General features: G+C 40.7%; 3 protein-coding genes across 3 annotated transcripts in view; 2 read left to right on the forward strand and 1 right to left on the reverse strand.

Moving 5' to 3' along the window:
• The first annotated feature begins 292 nt into the window (after positions 1–292).
• LOC106612230 (cyclin-G1) lies at positions 293–7,079 on the forward strand. The gene is made up of 6 exons (XM_014213212.2): positions 293–481; positions 2,497–2,760; positions 3,028–3,281; positions 4,316–4,394; positions 4,731–4,841; positions 5,558–7,079. Exons 2-6 carry the CDS (start codon positions 2,497–2,499, stop codon positions 5,747–5,749), a joined length of 900 nt encoding a protein of 299 aa, XP_014068687.1. The 5' UTR covers positions 293–481; the 3' UTR covers positions 5,750–7,079.
• Positions 7,080–7,120: 41 nt separating this feature from the next.
• On the reverse strand, positions 7,121–11,497 carry nudcd2 (NudC domain containing 2). The gene is given in 5 exon segments (NM_001141087.1): positions 7,121–7,380; positions 7,704–8,263; positions 8,394–8,442; positions 11,113–11,196; positions 11,198–11,497. Coding segments are annotated over 4 exon segments (438 nt in total). The 5' UTR covers positions 11,303–11,497; the 3' UTR covers positions 7,121–7,380; positions 7,704–8,063.
• A 51-nt stretch (positions 11,498–11,548) lies between these two features.
• gabra6a (gamma-aminobutyric acid type A receptor subunit alpha6a) overlaps positions 11,549–18,185 on the forward strand; it is a 38,264-nt gene continuing 31,627 nt past the window's right edge. The window contains exons 1-6 of the mRNA XM_045724208.1: positions 11,549–11,997; positions 12,165–12,271; positions 12,483–12,550; positions 13,344–13,564; positions 14,334–14,416; positions 14,849–14,992. Coding sequence (XP_045580164.1) covers positions 11,960–11,997; positions 12,165–12,271; positions 12,483–12,550; positions 13,344–13,564; positions 14,334–14,416; positions 14,849–14,992 — 661 coding nt within the window. The 5' untranslated portion in view covers positions 11,549–11,959. The remainder of the gene's footprint in view (positions 11,998–12,164; positions 12,272–12,482; positions 12,551–13,343; positions 13,565–14,333; positions 14,417–14,848; positions 14,993–18,185) is intronic.

Here is an 18,185-nt window from a genome sequence, read left to right on the forward strand (position 1 = left end):
TGGAAACTCAATTTATAACAGTAGTTTAACACACAGCACAGGTATATGCCTAATGATTCTAGAGATGCCATTTACATTGTGCAACCATAGACCTTGTGCAACAAACAAACTGTTCAGCGTGTCCACAATATGGACTCCACTCTCCCCATGATAACATAACCCCACCCACTACTGTGAAGGGTGTGACTTTCTTGCTGATTGATGGGTTTATATCGAATGAAAACTGAGAAGAGGTGTGTGTCGTTTCACCACTGGCCAATTAGACCTTGCTATTTTGGGGCATGGTCTTGGAGTAGTACTAAAGGCAAAAAAAAAAACCTTTTCTTTCGCCTTACGCCAAGGGGAAGGGGTGTGCATAGGAGGTGAAATTAAATTTGCTGAAAGCTTTCTTATTTAAAGTACATACTGTAATCTTTTCCTGTAACTATTGTCTTTAATCCGTTTCACTACAACGACCAACGCGCCTCATATCAAAGACAAGGTAAGAGCACTCATTTTCACCATTATTTCTCTTTGGCTTCCAGGCGCTAGCTACAATGGTAAACCGTGTCGTTATGTAGCCATATTGTTTCAACGATATCCTAAATGGTCGCTTAGTTATTTTGTAGCCTTAACGGGGTTTACCGGTGTATTTCTGCCATGGCCTGCTGTCCATTTGCTGTGCCTTCAACTCATAAAAGCGCCTGTTTTGTAAATAATCTATGTTGTAGATGCAAGTTTTAACACTAAAATCAATTGATAATGCAGACACGTGGTGTTTGGATCAGAAATATGTATACGTTGTTGTAGTATTAGTTGTGTTTAAGTCGCTACCGTCGGTGTTTCGGGTCGCCCATTGGTCTCTATGGGCAGAGAACATGTCCAGACACATCACGGCAGACCTCTCTCTGCGTGTGTAATGAAGCATGGCTCCTTGCCTTTTTTCCCTTCACGTCTCACACGAAAGATTTTGTCGTTTTCTATTTTAAATGGTACTGGTTTATTGTCCATTTCAACTGTATTGTTAATGGTTTACACAGAGATACTTATATAATTTGGCAGGTTGTATGTGATAGACGACCTACTTTTTGAACATGTCCAGACATGTCCCATGCAGGAGGAAGTTGCAACCTCTATAGTAGGATTCAGACCAGTTCGACCAGTTCGTTAACAATTCGAGAGATCATGGTGAACAGTAGGGAATAACTGTAGTATCTAGTTCAGGGGACTTGAACCTTACCTTACCCAGGGACCCACATTATACCTCTTATCATCAGGTGAATTATAATGGCAAGGAGAAGTAATCAACATTTGAGAAATAATTGTAGATAATTTTCATTATTTGATTTCTCCACATTATATAATTGTAAGATGAAGTGTAAATAAACTCTATAGCTTATTAACTAGAAAGGTAACCCAAAACACATTTTCGCTAAGAGCAGCTGTTTTTTAAGTCAAAGCTTACCAGCAGCCAGTGGCTGGCACTGGTAACCTAATAGCTTTTTAAAAGCCCATATCAGATACTCCAGTGAGTGTAATAGGCTCAATATTAGGAGTTGATAAATAGTTGGCATCATTAGAAAGATATTCTCATATTTTCTACTGTAGGTATAATTCATTCTGTTGCTAGCAATATAACAACAAATATTGAAATTAAACAAAATTTGGTGGACCCCCTGCAGTAGCCTGGCTCCGGGATGCCCAGTTGAATACCCCGATCGATGGAGGAAGGAACAGTCTTGACTCTACTAGGGAAGAGTAATGGCCTTGGGCAATAACTTCCCCAAAAATACTGACACGTTTCCAACATACCAGTACCATTGTGACACATACTGCCAAAACATCCCCAAACTTGTTTTAAGTTGATCTCAAATAAGTCTAGGCTACTCATGGTTTATCACGTTGATGTGAAATACTATCCCTCTTCTTACACGGATGTAACGAAATGGTGACTGTCCAAACTGTGGAAAACGTTTAATATTTAAGCTCTTATTAGGGTGGGTATAATTTGTGCAACTTTCCAACAGGAATCTGTTTGAAAAGCTTTGTAAATAACAAGGTTGCCAACAAACACATACAAAGTTTAATAGCGGCCGAATAAGATACCGCTTGGGAAGTGGACTATTTCATTAAGTTTTTCACTTAACACGTTCATGCCGAAAAATATCTCCTCACTCTAATAGCCCATGGACAAACATTAAGAATAAGCTACGTGGTGAGTTGATGCCTATTCGGCAGCTAGTTAGCTAGGTGAATTGTTCACGCAACTTTTGTATGCCTTGTTCGTTGGCATCATTGTACTTTACAAAGTTTTTGGAACAGATTCCTCTTGGAACGTTCCACAAATTATACCCACCCCTCTTAGTAATCAATTCCCTTGAATTAACAACATACATTCTGTCCCCCTTCCACCGATGGTGACAGTAATCATGAAGTTGATTTGAAACATACAATCAATTCCCATGAATGAATAATGTACTTTAATAATGGCCTAACTACATTCTCTCTTCTCCATAGATGCTTCACACAGTGACTGGACCAGGGGCGCTGCCCTTTGCTGTGCAGTTGAAGGCTCTGACTGACCAGGAGTTCAGGTACCAGCCCAAGCTGAGCGGGCTGAGGATCATTGAGACGGCCCATGACAACTGCCTGAGGATGACCGCCCGGCTCAGGGAGTATGAGGTGAAGGACCTCCTGTCTCTGACCAGGTTCTTTGGCTTCAGCGCAGAGACCTTCTCCCTGGCCGTCAACCTGCTGGACCGCTTCCTCGCTGTAATGAAGGTAAGGCCTGGACATCAGACAGGGTTTGATGAGGAATTATTCCAATCTGTCTTTTTATTCATTTGGTTTTAGCTGAGTAAGCAATACAAACAGGGAAACAAATGACTGTTACTTGGTGCACGGACTGTAAAATCATACATGTCTATTCTGTAATATCAGAAGAATGTTGTACAGGCTCTTTACTGTGAAAATATTTCAAAGATTACCCCTAAAATGATTGACATTCAAGAACTCTCATTTTAAAACTAACCTTTCGCCCATCCCCAGATCCAGCCAAAGCACCTGTCATGCGTGGGCCTGTCCTGTTTCTACATCGCTGTGAAGACCACGGAGGAGGAGAAGAATGTCCCCATGGCCAACGAGCTGATCCGGATCAGCCAGAACCGCTTCACCGTGTCCGACATGATGAGGATGGAGAAGATAATTCTGCAGAAACTCTACTGGAAGGTCAAAGCCCCCACAGCCCTCCACTTCCTCAGGCTGTTCTACAGACGGATACAGGACACGCTTGAAGATGACTGGTACGATGACTGTAGATATAGTAGGCTTGGCCGGTATACCGTATATAACAAGGGTGTCAAACATTTGTCCCGCGGGTCCATAAGAGGGTGTCCCAATCTGGCCCATGGGTGTTTTGAATAAAATAAGATACTAACTCAATATACTTTAAAATGACAAAAGGTAGAAATGATAATGGACCTACATTCATAGTTTCTTAACTGTGTCCAGCTCGCTAATAATCACCTAATTTTAGTGCGGCCCTCCGCACTTCGTGGGAGACCAAATGCGGCCCCCGGTACAAAATGAGTTTGACACGCCTGATAGATACCGTATACCAGGGTATTTTGAGATACCCACGGTATGATTTTCAATACGTTTTTTCATAATTAGGATTATTTTTTTTAATTATTACCTGCAGTGAACTTGTGCACTAGGTTAGTAGATAAAGCAGCTGTTGCATTATTTGTTCATTATAAAGCCGTTCCACAAAGCAGCTGTTTGAGCCTGTCTGACGGCTTGTGTTCATACACATGCTGTGAATACTCTCTAAAAGTAGTGGCTGGATATCGGGGGGATTTGGATAATGTGGATAAAGTTGATGCATTTAACTGAAACTCAGTTTCACATATATACTCTACTTGTCAAAAGTTTGGACTCCTACTCATTCAAGGGTTTTTCTTTATTCTTTACTATATTCTACTTTGTAGAATACTAGTGAAGACATCACAAAACTATGAAATAACACATGGAATCATGTAGTAACAAAAGTGTTAAATCAAAGTATTTTTGATTCTTCAAAGTAGCCACCCTTAGCCTTGATGACAGCTTTGCACACTCTTGGCATGATCTCAACCAGCTTCATGAGGTAGTCACCTGGAATGCATTTCAATCAACAAGTCCATATTATGGCAAGGACTGTATCACCACCCCTGTTGCGTTTTATATTTTTGTTCAGTGCATCTCTTATGTCATTTACATAAGACAATTTCCCTTTATCTCTTATGCCTTACTCAACAAGCAACAGAATTTATTAAAACAAATTCTCTCTCCATAGCAAGGATATCATGAACGTTGAGAGACTAGAAGCACAGCTGAAAGCCTGCCATTGCTCTTTCACTTTCTCCAAAGTCAAGGTAAGATGCTGTAGTTCTCTGTGTCAAAACAAATGTGTTTTGGTCTAATTCGGAATCTGTTTAAGCAAACCAATTTAACTTGCCTATAAAATACAGGAGCAAGGGGTGTATGTAGCTAGTTCATGTTGTGACATCAGATTTAGGTCTATTTTGGGCAGGGCACTTGGGAAAGGGGTGGGGGTTGATGCGCTTTGAGCATGTGGGTAAAAGACACTCAAAATAGTTTCAAACTCGACTAAAGTGTGTGTGTGTATATGTGTGTATGTATATGTGATCACTCTTAATATTAAGTTTTCATACTAACCTAATTTCTTCCCCCTCTTTCTCTCTCCACAGCCCTCTCTGCTTGCCCTGTCCTTGTTGGCCCTGGAGCTTCAGGAGCAGCATGACCATGAGCACATAGACAAGCTACTGAACGCCTTCCAGTCTCTCCAGCAGCAACTCACTGTGAGTGTTTACTGTCTAGCCAGCTAGCCTGGTCTCAGATCTGTTTGTACTGTGTTGCGCCTATGTTGTCACACCAAACATTGGGAATAGCTGTAGGCAAGAGGTCAAACAGATCTGGGACTCAGGCTACCACCCAGTGTCATATCACTCTCCAAACATGTCTGTTGTAACAGGATACTAACCAGGGTCTTGTTCATTAGGGCAGACAACCGTGAACGTTTGAAATGTTTTGCAATGGAAAACGAGAGGAGACACACTCAAATAAAACAAGTTTCTTATTGGACAAGTCCAAGGTTGTCGTCCCCCGTTTGGTGCCTAATGAACACAACCCAGCATCGGAAGGTGTTCTGTGTCCCGAATGGAGCCCTATGGGGCCTGGTCAAAAGTATTAGTCACTACAGAGAATAAGGTGCCTTTTGAGCCACATCCACTGTTGGCTATGAGGTGGAGCCCCAGGGACTATTGCCCAACGGATTACCTAATGTTGCGGGTTCATGGAAAATGTAGGCAAGTTGATTGATCATGTAGGTCGCGTGCCATTTAGAACGTGACCTGAGGGAGTAATTTAACCTTTGGAATTGGGAACCATCACTGGATTGTTTTTAATGATGCAGTACAGAAAGGGGGAAACAGACCAAATGTTTTTAAAATAATACTCGGACGTGCTGCATGATAAATCTGTTTTTTCCTCTCCCTGTTTCTTCACATTTCCTCAGGTCCGAGAAGGAGACCTGGTTATCGTGACAGAGTTGGTTATGAAGTGTCTGATTGAGTATTCAACCACCAAGGTCTCCAGGCCTAACGGCCAGAGGCTTCGTTGGATCCTCTCTGGCAGAACGCAACGCACGTTGAAACACAGCTACTACAAGATCGCCCATATGCCCACAATCCCCGAGTCTGCCTACTGAAGCCTGGGGCTGGGTGACCACCGATACAAAAGTAGGAGTACACTGATACAAAAGGAGAAGTAGGTTACCACCATGTCTCCCCTAAAAATGTTTTGTTTTTCAGTTTAATGGGGGAGAATTTGACAAAGCCCCCCAAACTACAACTTCTGGTACTCTACAGTTGCTAACGTGGTCACCTACCTCCATCACTAACCCATTTCCCTTACAGAACTGCATTATGGATAATGCAGTTCTTTAAGGAGAAAACCTGTAACAAACTTATTTCCCCCTTTCTCCTGGTTTTTGTTCTCATGGTACTTTTTGAATAAGCTCACTATTTATTAGCCTACATCTGCTTCATTGACTAGGTGTGCATCTGAAATGGCACCCTATTCCCTATATAGTGCACTACTTTTGATAAGAGCTGATTTGTTCTTTTAAAGGGAATAGGGTACCATTGAGAAGGCACACTAAGGGAGTAATGCCCGGTCAAGTGGGTTTATCCGCTGCCACCTAGCGAAGGTTAAATCCTTCCTGGTTGAAATGCTTGCACGCGTGTATACAGTATGTTCTTATCTGAATCAGTAGCAACATGAATACTCTGCATAGTATTCTATTGTGGTTGCTGGTTTTAAGCAATGAAGTATAGAACCACCTAGGTCCTCAGTCCACTATGTGGAAGAGGAGGGAGAAGGGTTTTGTGAAAATGCAAAACAATGGAACCAAGAAATCGGACCCAAAACCCTTAACTTCCACCCTAGGTTGATGAACTAGCCTAAAAATGCACACTCCTCTACCCAAGGTGAACGTTTTCTTTTTTTACTATTGAAATATTTATATATTTTTTGTACTTGTGGAGGACGTTTGTTGAGGTTTCCTCAGTGATGTGATGATCCTGCACATGCATTGGTTTTAGCTTGCAGGATAGCATGCTGAAACTGGCTGTGGTTGACATGGTACCCCACTAGGGTGCCATTTTGGACACAACCACTATCTTCTAATGTAATGTTGACTATTACTAACAAGGGTTACAGATGGATCACGATTACAAAATGTGATGTTGAATTACCTCGATTTGTGGCAAAATCTTAGCCTTTAAAAAACAACCATTTGCAAATGCACTCTAAGTCACTTAAGTAAGCACAGTAGATATAGGAAATTAAGTTGGTCTAGCAAATGCAAATCAAACTATTTGCATTTGACCGTAGGCCCCACAATTGATCTGACAAATGAAGTTTAAGAATTTGAAGTTGATGTTCTGGAATTTGAAAACTTTTCCTTAAAGTTGGAACTACACCACCTGTTCAACCCATGTGTTTGTACCTTTCAATAAAATGATATTGAAAAGCTGTTTGGTTGCACTGTCAATGTTCTGAAACCAAATCCATGAAGACCATTTTTCAACAATTTATTATAAATCCACACAGCAGATTTCCATACCGACAGCTACTTAACTGAATTATGGCAATGCATTCTGAAAGGTTTGGCAGAATAAAAAGAGCCAATCCTAAATGCATACGAGGGTTGAAAGGAAAGGCAGGGTGTGGGTTTGTACAGTTATGGCTTATAGTTTCAAATGATTGATTGGAATATTCTTTGTCTATTCTTTGCCCAAAGGCAACTGCTCAACCTGAGTTCATAACCAAGCAGAAAGGTGGTAATTACCAGCTGTGAAGTAGAAAATATCAGTCGGATGCATTTATATGCTTTGAACGTTTGAGAAACACCAAGCATAAAATAAAAGAACTAGCATACTTGTAAAAGTGTTCAAAAACATTTAGATACAACTGCTGAAATTGCAATTTCATTTGTAGGTGACAAGAGGTCAGCATGTGGGAGAAGTCGGTGCTCAGGGATGATAGCCGATATAAAAGTTTCCCACCGGTAATTACGAGTTGGAGGGGCCTTAACGTGGATTTTCCCCAGTCGTATGTGGTAAATACCACCTTCCCACTTGGTTATGAACGCAGCACAATCTCTTCACCTGTAGGCCTTAGCAAGCCTCAAGTGTCCATATGACAGTCTCAGGCGTACTGTACAGTGGGTGAGTCCCTTTTGCTGTTTAACTATCACTTCTGCAAGCTGGAGAAGTCTGGCCCACCACCTGCAAAGTTCCCAGAGATCTCTGCTCCACTGAAGTCAAAGCCAGGGTTCTGTTGACAGAGTGGGAAGTGACACAGCAACATTCATTTAATGTAGAGAAGTGAAAGCAGTACAGAAAGCCTGCATGTTAATATGCCTTCATCTATCCATGTTTTACAGATAATGTAGAGGCCTGAGGACTTAGGCTATTGAAGTATAGTCAGTGTTAAGGCTCTGTGTGGGACTGTCTGTTTCACTGATCACCTCTATGGAAATGACTAGTGGTATTACCATGACTCACCTCTCTCTGGAACCTCTCCAGAGTTAGTTTCCTCTGCATCTGGTCCTGGAGCCAGGCATCAGCACAGTACTCTCCCTCTAGCAGAGAGGACCAGCAGTTACCTGCCTCCCTGTTCGTCTTCATCAGCACGATACGGATCAGACACTTATCCTCTGAAAAAGACGTGTGGAGGGGGAGAGTGACCACTTAGGCTTTATTTTCAACCAATATCTGCTAAAATACGGATTTATTATGCCAGGTTTACATTCAATCATTGTGTTGATTGAATTAGTAGAAACCCACCTAATGTCCACGTTCCTTCATCAGCAACAGTGATGCCAAATAATTTACCCTGGAAGTACAAGAGACATGACTATAAGCAAATACAATCCTACCTGCAGCATACTTGCAACCAATCAAAGCAAACAAAACAGGTAATTAAAACTGGACCAATAAGCTTGCAGTTTACAATCACATGACTACCAAAATTCACCTGAATCTAGCATGTACAGGTTTGCCAGAAAACCGTTTTTTTTTTCAGGGATACAGTATTTTCAACCTAACTTCCGTTTCTCCTGGGAAAAACAGATGTGGGAACTCTGCTCAGGTGCCTTTTAACACCTGTTACGTTAGATTGACCTGAATCAGAGAACAAAGCACCTTCACCAAGAAACCATTCTGGACTGTAGATAACTATGTTATAGCTACATCTTTATACGTGCGTTACTTTAAATAATGTGTACTTGGGAAAATAAGTGTAGTGGTAATGATAATTATCTGGGAGTCACCTATGCAGGTAAAACTAGATATTTTGGAAGGATGGCCTCAGCATGTACACATTTGGTTACCTGGAGGAAAATGGGGGAGGGTCATGCTTTTACATTTCAGTCAAGGAGAGGGGTTAGTATTTTTTAATCTAGTCCAGGGGAGGGTCATTAATTTGTAATTTATGAAATATTTCTCAATGTTTTAAAATTAGTTGCTTATTAGGCTATATATTGATGTGTGCCCGATGCCGCCCTCATCTCTGATTTTCCGCTGGGCATGCAATATCAAGTGTGCCTATAGGCTATTTAGTGTGGTCTCAATCAAATGATCCATAGCTGCTATTGGCTACGAAGTGCATGCTCAGAGAAGCACAGACCAAAGTTATATTTCTAAAATAGCTGCTGGGATGGTGTTAAATAAACTAGGCTGCATTACACATGGCAATGGATACTTCAGCCATGAACCCCCGCCTGCTCAGCTCTTACTGATCAAAAACGTTTTCTGTGTGCTGCCTAACCAATGGCTGTTCAGGGAAAAGGCTTCTTCTGAAAAGAATCTTGCTTGTGGACTAGCCTATGTTCTGTTCAGTTTGAGATGGAGGGCATGAAGCGGAGGAGGACCGGAGATCAACTTCAATAGCTTGCTACTACTATAACTGATTTGCTACTACTATAACTGATTTGCTACTACTATAACTGATTTGCTACTACTATAACTGATTTGCTACTACTATAACTGATTTGCTACTACTATAACTAGGTTTCTTACCCCTGATGTATTTATCAGAGTTAATGACTTCACAATAAGACAGATTCCAGTGCTGAAACTTGAAGCAGCAACGGCACAATTAATTCGAAATCGACAGCTCATGATGCTAAAAGTTAAATTCAAATAAGCATAATTAATTTCAACGTCTTCATTTTAATTAGACTGTATTAATAAGAGAGCCTATTTCTTTCTAATTAAGAATTAACAGGTAGGCCTACCTGTTTGACAGATGAAATTAGGCTGCTATATCCATAGATTTGTCTGTCAATTCTTTCATCCACCATGCACTCTTTAAATAACAGTCTGTCACTGACATGGAGGTAGGGTAAGTTAAAACCAAAACTCGAATTGGGGGGGTATGCCATAGACCTACCTTTAATGAAAGAAAATGGCAAAAAGCACAGACCTACTACCCCTTGTTAGTTTAAGATTTTGAAGAAAATAAAAACAGATCTGATTATATAAAGTGATCTACTGTATAACAGCGTTTTGATCTGCAATGTTTTATTCTAGAAACAAGCTTTAAAATACCCGTGAAGACATTACTATGATGCATATGGTTTCCTTTCTTTGATGTTTAGAGGCGGAGCTACAACCTTTAGCCGAGGAGACAAGAAAATAGACTTTGCTTGGGAAGTAATCAAATTGATTAAAGCTATTCGCTTTTGGTAAAATAGAAGATGTAGAAACCCTGACGGCTTTTAAGGAAACACTGGTGACCTTCTCTCATTGGGATAAGACATGGAAGAGTAGCCAGCAGTTAAAGCTTACATTTTTCTGCGTTGGTAGGCCTATGTCTGGGTAGGAAAGGTAGGCCTAACTTTTTTAAGTACCATGCTCAGATTCCTAATGACATCTCAGATTTAATTATTTGCAAACAGGGACAGTTTTATTGCAAACAAGACACACTGATTTGGCATTGGAGAAATATGATAAGACATTAGGCCTCTCTCTCTGCCCATTTTTAGCCTGCAATTTCAGTCATTTGTGTGGTATTAAAAAATGATTCTAAAATGACGTAAAACTGCATGACATTTTTTAAAACATGTATTTTTCCTCAGACCTGCAAACATGATGATAGAATCATGCAATGCTTTTACTATAAAGGAGATCTTTTCATCCCTACTCTTGTCCATCGTGGTCTGCGAATCCATAACTTTCTGTCCCGCAGGCCTGTGTGCCATCCAAATTCCCACGTTGCCATGTAATGCTTAGGACTAAGATCTAAGGCTTTGGTCTGTCCAAGAAGTGAGGTTAAACGGTAGACGTGTTCTCTGCTATCCACTTTGTTTTGATTATTATTTGGGGTAAAGGAGGGTCACTTGTTGTTTTTTTTCAAACGTTCAGGGAGGGTTTAGGTTAAATATATTTTAGCTAAAGGGAGGGCCATCCATTTTCATTCCAGAATGGTCTGATTTTGTTCATGTAACTAACCCTTATTAACGTCCACTACCTTACTTTGAAAAATGATTGTTGTGATGCCTACCTTGAAGACTTGTTGTCCTTTGACGTGTAGTTCTATCTGTTTGGATCCCAGATTACATTTTACTTCTTTGCCAGACGTCCCACGAGGGTACATTCACTTCAATAAATACCTCCTCCATGGTTTGGGACCAGTTTCCCCATGGTGTATTACACGGGATAACACCACTTCTCTCCTCGAAGTGAACCGACATGCTGCTGGCTAGCGACCCTCTCACACCTCCTGATCTGATAGTTAGCTAACCTGCTAGCTAAATGTTGTTTCTCTCAAACGATATTCAGGTCCTAACTTGTACCGACATAACGATATGTAACCTTCCCAAAACATATACGTATATGCATAAACTAGCTAGACAATATTACCAAAGTTGTACGGGACAGTGTTTGCGCCAGTCAGCCAGTTCTTCCAGAAACATCCTGGAGTTACTTCCTCGCTAAAAGAGTTTCCGGTGGCTCAACCGCCGAATAGAACAGATTGCGCCACCTGCTGTTTAGACGCGCAATGCTCAAGGGGTCAAGAATCTTGATCTAAAAATAACACAAATATCCTTGAAATTCCATCCTAGATTCATACATTTTAACAACTGGAAGAGTATAGCTCCCCGAGTATACAATAACAGTTAAAATGTTTACATTTCCCCAGCTTTTTTGTAATCACTCTCTTTTCCTAACAAGTGTCCCAGTCTAAACATGGATTGGATTTTCTGTGCTAATCTCCTAATTCGATTACTTTACAAATCCTTGTGTTTAAAATACATTCACTTTAGACTAGCGGAGGACAGAGAAAGGCTGACTATTTAATTTACACTCAGAGTTTGACAGGGAATGTTTTGCATAACCTGCTGGCAAGGATGGGTATCTTGATTCTGATTTTGGTCACTTTGACCTGGTGAGTAAAATAACATTTTTCTAATTGTAGTCCTCTATAGTTTATTGAATGTATATAAATTATGTGTGATAATAAACATACCAATCCTAAAAGGTTCAACCTACTAAGTTTATAGGCCTACACAGGGCAGTATAAACTTCCATCAATTATGATTGTATTGATTTCAGTGTTGGCCGTGTCTATGGACAAGAAAGCTACGCAGGTGAAAACATCACCCGTATTCTGGACCGACTACTGGATGGATATGACAACAGGTTGCGGCCAGGATCCGGAGGTGGGACTGTCCTAGACCTCTGTTCTGATTTATTTTCCTATATCTTACATCTACAGTACTTTTCATTGAATAAGTAGGAAATAACATAGTTGGGCTATTACATTGTACAGTATTTTTACCTGATTAGTTTCTCTAAAATAATTGTTTCTAGTCTATTTACAGCTTTCCATGTTTTTATGGGCAACAATTAAAATCACTATATCCTTTTCAGGTATGATTACAGAGGTGAAAACAGATATCTTTGTCACCAGCTTTGGACCAGTATCAGATGTGGAAATGGTAAGAGACACTAAGCATATTCCCACATAGGCTTACTGTCACATAATGCATGTAAGTTAGCAACTGTGTTAATATGTTATGTTTACATAGTTATTACATATGGGTGACAACTGAGCTTCCCGTGTGGCGCAACGGTCTAAGGCACTGCATCTCAGTGCTAGAGGAGTCACTACAGACCCTGGTTTGATTCCAGGCTGTATCACAACCGGCCGTGATTGGAAGTACCATAGGGTGCTGTACAATTGCCCCAGCATCATCCGGGTTAGGGTTTGGCCCGAGGTAGGCCATCACTGTAAATATGAATTTGTTCTTAACTGACTTGCCTAGTTAAATAAAAATAACTAAATACAATTTTCCACTGCACAGCAGCCTTATGGGCAGACTGCTTTATACTGTAGATTAGATAATGAGCCATTTAGTTTGATTAGTCTGTTTCAATACACTAACTAGTGGAGGGTCCTGGCCTGGCAGAATGTTTATTCTATCCTCTAAATCAATATGTCAAGCAAACTGAATGCTCAACTGGATTGATGAATGAAGATCTATAGGTAGTGATTGTCATAATCATCTCATCATCTCTCTGGACTGTCTTGTTTGAATGGATTTAACTGTGGATAGTTAGTTATAAACACATGTATTACGTCTGTGGTTTGGAGCAGGACCTGCATATCATACTGTACATTCCTCTGGCCTTCTTCAGAACTGTAGAATATAGATTCTAGATCTACATTCTAGATCCAGAACCTGTCTGGTGATCAGTCATCTAATGCCTGGCCTTCTATCTCCTCCTCAGGAGTACACTATAGACATGTTCTTCCGCCAGACCTGGGTGGACGAGAGGCTGAAGTACGACGGCGCCGTGGAGATCTTGCGTCTCAACAACAAGATGGTGGATAAGATCTGGACACCCGACACGTTCTTCAGGAACTCCAGGAAGTCCATCGCACACAATATGACCACTCCCAACAAGCTGTTCCGCATCATGCAGAACGGGACCGTCCTCTATACCATGAGGTAACCTGAGCCCCGAGCCCCTCCTCCTCTCTGTCCTCCTGTAGAACCCCTTCACCATGAGGTAGCCCCTCCCCCCTGCACCCTCCTGTAGAATCCCTTAACCATGAGGTAGCCCCTCCTCCCTGGGTCCTCCTGTAGAAACCCTTCACCATGAGGTCACCCCTCCTCCCTGGTCCTCCTGTAGAACCCCTTCACCATGAGGTCGCCCCTCCTCCCTGGGTCCTCCTGTAGAACCCCTTCACCATGAGGTAGCCCCTCCTCCCTGGACCCTCCTGTAGAACCCCTTCACCATGAGGTAGCCCCTCCTCCCTGGACCCTCCTGTAGAACCCCTTCACCATGAGGTAGCCCCTCCTCCCTGGGTCCTCCTGTAGAACCCCTTCACCATGAGGTAGCCCCTCCTCCCTGGGTCCTCCTGTAGAACCCCTTCACCATGAGGTAGCCCCTCCTCCCTGGGTCCTTCTGTAGAACACCTTCACCATGAGGCAGCCCCTCCCCCCTGGGTCCTCCTGTAGAACCCCTTCACCATGAGGCAGCCCCTCCTCCCTGCGTCCTCCTGTAGAACCCCTTCACCATGAGGTAGCTACAGGAAGAAGTGTTTTAAATAAACCCCTTTTTTTTGTAGGCAATTAAGACTGTCAATTAAGACTATGAAAAATAAAATGCCATTGCAGTGCTGCTTTGCACAGAGGAAACCAGTTGTGTTATACTGTATACACAGTTTTTACACAGATGAAATCAGAAGTGTAATGTATTCAATTTGTATCTCAGACTAACCATCAGTGCAGAATGTCCCATGAGTCTCATGGACTTCCCTATGGATGGACATGCCTGTCCTCTCAAGTTCGGCAGCTGTGAGTAGTCAGTCTAGGATCTCCTTCCTCTGGTTCTTTTCTAAAGGAATTAGGGCTGTCATATTCAAAAAGTGTTTTTGGTATTGGAAAAGCAGACATTTTTAGCAAATTCACTATTAATCGCGATTAATTACAGTAAATCCTGCGACTACATTGATTACATATCTATATATATTTTTTTATCGTTTGACAGCCCTAAAAGTAATTTTGAAGTGATTCATCATAAAAAAAGTTTGCTTATGACACTGAAACAGGTAAATTCACATCATTGTGCTCCAGCTTTCTCAAAACTGTTTTCTCCGTATCCCCTTTGTAGTGCACTACATAAGGAACATGGACCATTTCAGATGCCTACGATGTCTTGTAGTTTCTGTCAACATTATATATACGAATGTTATGACAACTGAATGAACTTGTTTCTGTATACATCAGATGCGTACACGAGCAGTGAGATCACCTTTACCTGGAGGAAGGGTCTGGAAGCTTCTGTAGACTGTCCTCAGGAGTCTATCAGTCTGCTACAGTATGACCTGGTGGGACAGAGGTTATCCATGGAGACGTTCAAGTCCAACACAGGTAAGGACCCGCTGTAGGTTACATCACATGTAAAATCAGAGAGAAAGAGGGAGAGAGAGAGGGAGAGAGAGACTATTTGTACATTGCTATACTACAATATTACACTACCACACTACTACATTACACTACTACACACACCACTACACTACTACACTACACTACTACACTACTACATTACACTACTACACTACACTACTACATTACACTACTACACGCACCACTACACTACACTACTACATTACACTACCACACTACACTACTACACTACACCACTACACCACTACACAACCACACTACTACATTACACCACTACACACACCACTACAGTACTACACTACACTACTACACAACACTACTACACTACACTACTACACTACACTACTACAATGCACTACTACACACACCACTACACTACACTACTACATTACACTACCACACTACACTACTACACTACACCACTACAACACTACACAACCACACTACTACATTACACTACTACACACACCACTACACTACTACACTACACTACTACACTACACTACTACATTACACTACCACACTACTACATTACACGAATACACTACTACACTACACTACTACACTACTACACTACACTACTACACTACAACACACACTACCACACTACACTACTACACTACACTACAACACTACCCTACTACACTACAGCACACACTACTACACTACACTACTACACTACAACACACACTACCACACTACACTACTACACTACAACACTACACTACAACACACACTACCACACTACACTACTACACTACACTACTACACTACTACACACACTACTACTTTACACTACACAATTACACTACTACATTACACTACCACACTACATTAATACAATACACTACTACACTGCACTACACTACACTATTACACTACACTACTACATTGCACTACACTACTACACTACACTACTACATTGCACGACTACACTACTACACTAAACTGCTACACTACTACAGTACTACACTACTGCATTACATTACTACATTACACTACTACATTACTACATTACACTACTACACCACACTACACTACTACACTACTACAATACACTACTACACCAAACTACTACACTGCACTACTACACTACTGTAATACTACACTACACTACTACACTACACTACTACATTACACTACTAGATTACTACATTGCACTACTACACTAGTACATTATACTAATACATTACACTACTACACTACTATACTAGTACATTACACTACTACACTACACTACACTACTACACTATTACACTACACTACTACATTAAACTACTACACTACTACACTACACTAATACACTACTACATTGCACTACTACATTACTACACTACGCTGCTACACTACTACACTACACTACACTATTACAATACTACACTACACTACACTACTACATTACTACACTTCATTACACTACTACACTACATTACACAAAACTACTAAATTACACTACTACATTACTACACTTCACTACTACACTAGTACATTACACTACTACATTACTACACTACTACACTACACTACCACACTACTACATTACACTACTACAGTACTATGTTGCACTACTACACTACACTAATACAATACACTACTACACTACACTACTACACTAGTACATTACACTACTACATTACTACACTATGCTGCTACACTACTACACTACACTACACTACTACATTACATTACATTACACACAACTACTAAATTACACTACTACATTACTACACTTCACTACTACACTAGTACATTACACTACTACATTACTTCAATACCACACTACACTACTACACTACACTACTACACTACTACATTACACTACTACAGTACTACGTTGCACTACTACACTACACTAATACAATACACTACACTATTACACTACTACATCACACTACTACACTACTACAATAGTACATTGCACTAGTACATTACCCTACTACACTACTAAATTACTACATTACACTACTACACTACTACACTACACTACACTACCAAACAACTACACTACTACACTACACTACACTACTACACTACACTACTACATTCCACTACTACACTACCACACTACACTACTACATTACACTACTACACTACCACACTACACTACACTACTACTGTACACTACTACACTACTACACTACACTACTACATTACACTACTACACTACTGCACTACCACACTACACTACACTACTACATTACATTACACTACTACACTACACTACTACACTACATTACTACACTACCACACTACACTAGTACATTACACTACTACATTACACTACTGCACTACACTACTACATTACACGTCTACACTACCACACTACACTACACTACTACATTACACTACTAAACTACTACACTATACTACACTACACTATACTACCACACTACTACACTACTACACTACACTACACTACTACACTACACTACTACATTACACTACTACACTACCACGCTACATTACACTACTACATTACACTACTACACTACCACACTACACTATACTACTACTGTACACTACTACACTACTACACTACACTACTACATTACACTACTACACTACTACACTACCACACTACACTACACTACACTACTACATTACACTACACTACACTACACGACACTACTACACTACTACACTACACTACTACACTACCACACTACATTAGTACATTACACTACTACATTACTCTACAATGCACTACACTACTACATTACATGTCTACACTACCACACTACACTACACTACTACATTACACTACTAAACTACTACACTATACTACACTACTACATTACACAACTACACTACACTACTACACTACTACACTACACTACTACATTACACTACTATATTACTACACTACACTACTACACTACACTACACTACTACAATACTACACTACACTACACTACTACATTGCTACACTTCATTACACTACTTCACTACATTACACAAAACTACTAAATTACACTGGTACATTACACTACTACACGACTACACTACTACACTACACCACACTACTACACTACACTACACTACTACACTACTACACTACACTACTACATTACACTACTACACTACCACACTACACTACACTACTACATTACACTACTACACTACTACACTACACTACTACATTACACTACCACACTAC

The sequence above is a fragment of the Salmo salar genome, chromosome ssa09, assembly GCF_905237065.1.
Source record: "Salmo salar chromosome ssa09, Ssal_v3.1, whole genome shotgun sequence".
NCBI lineage: Eukaryota > Metazoa > Chordata > Actinopteri > Salmoniformes > Salmonidae > Salmo > Salmo salar.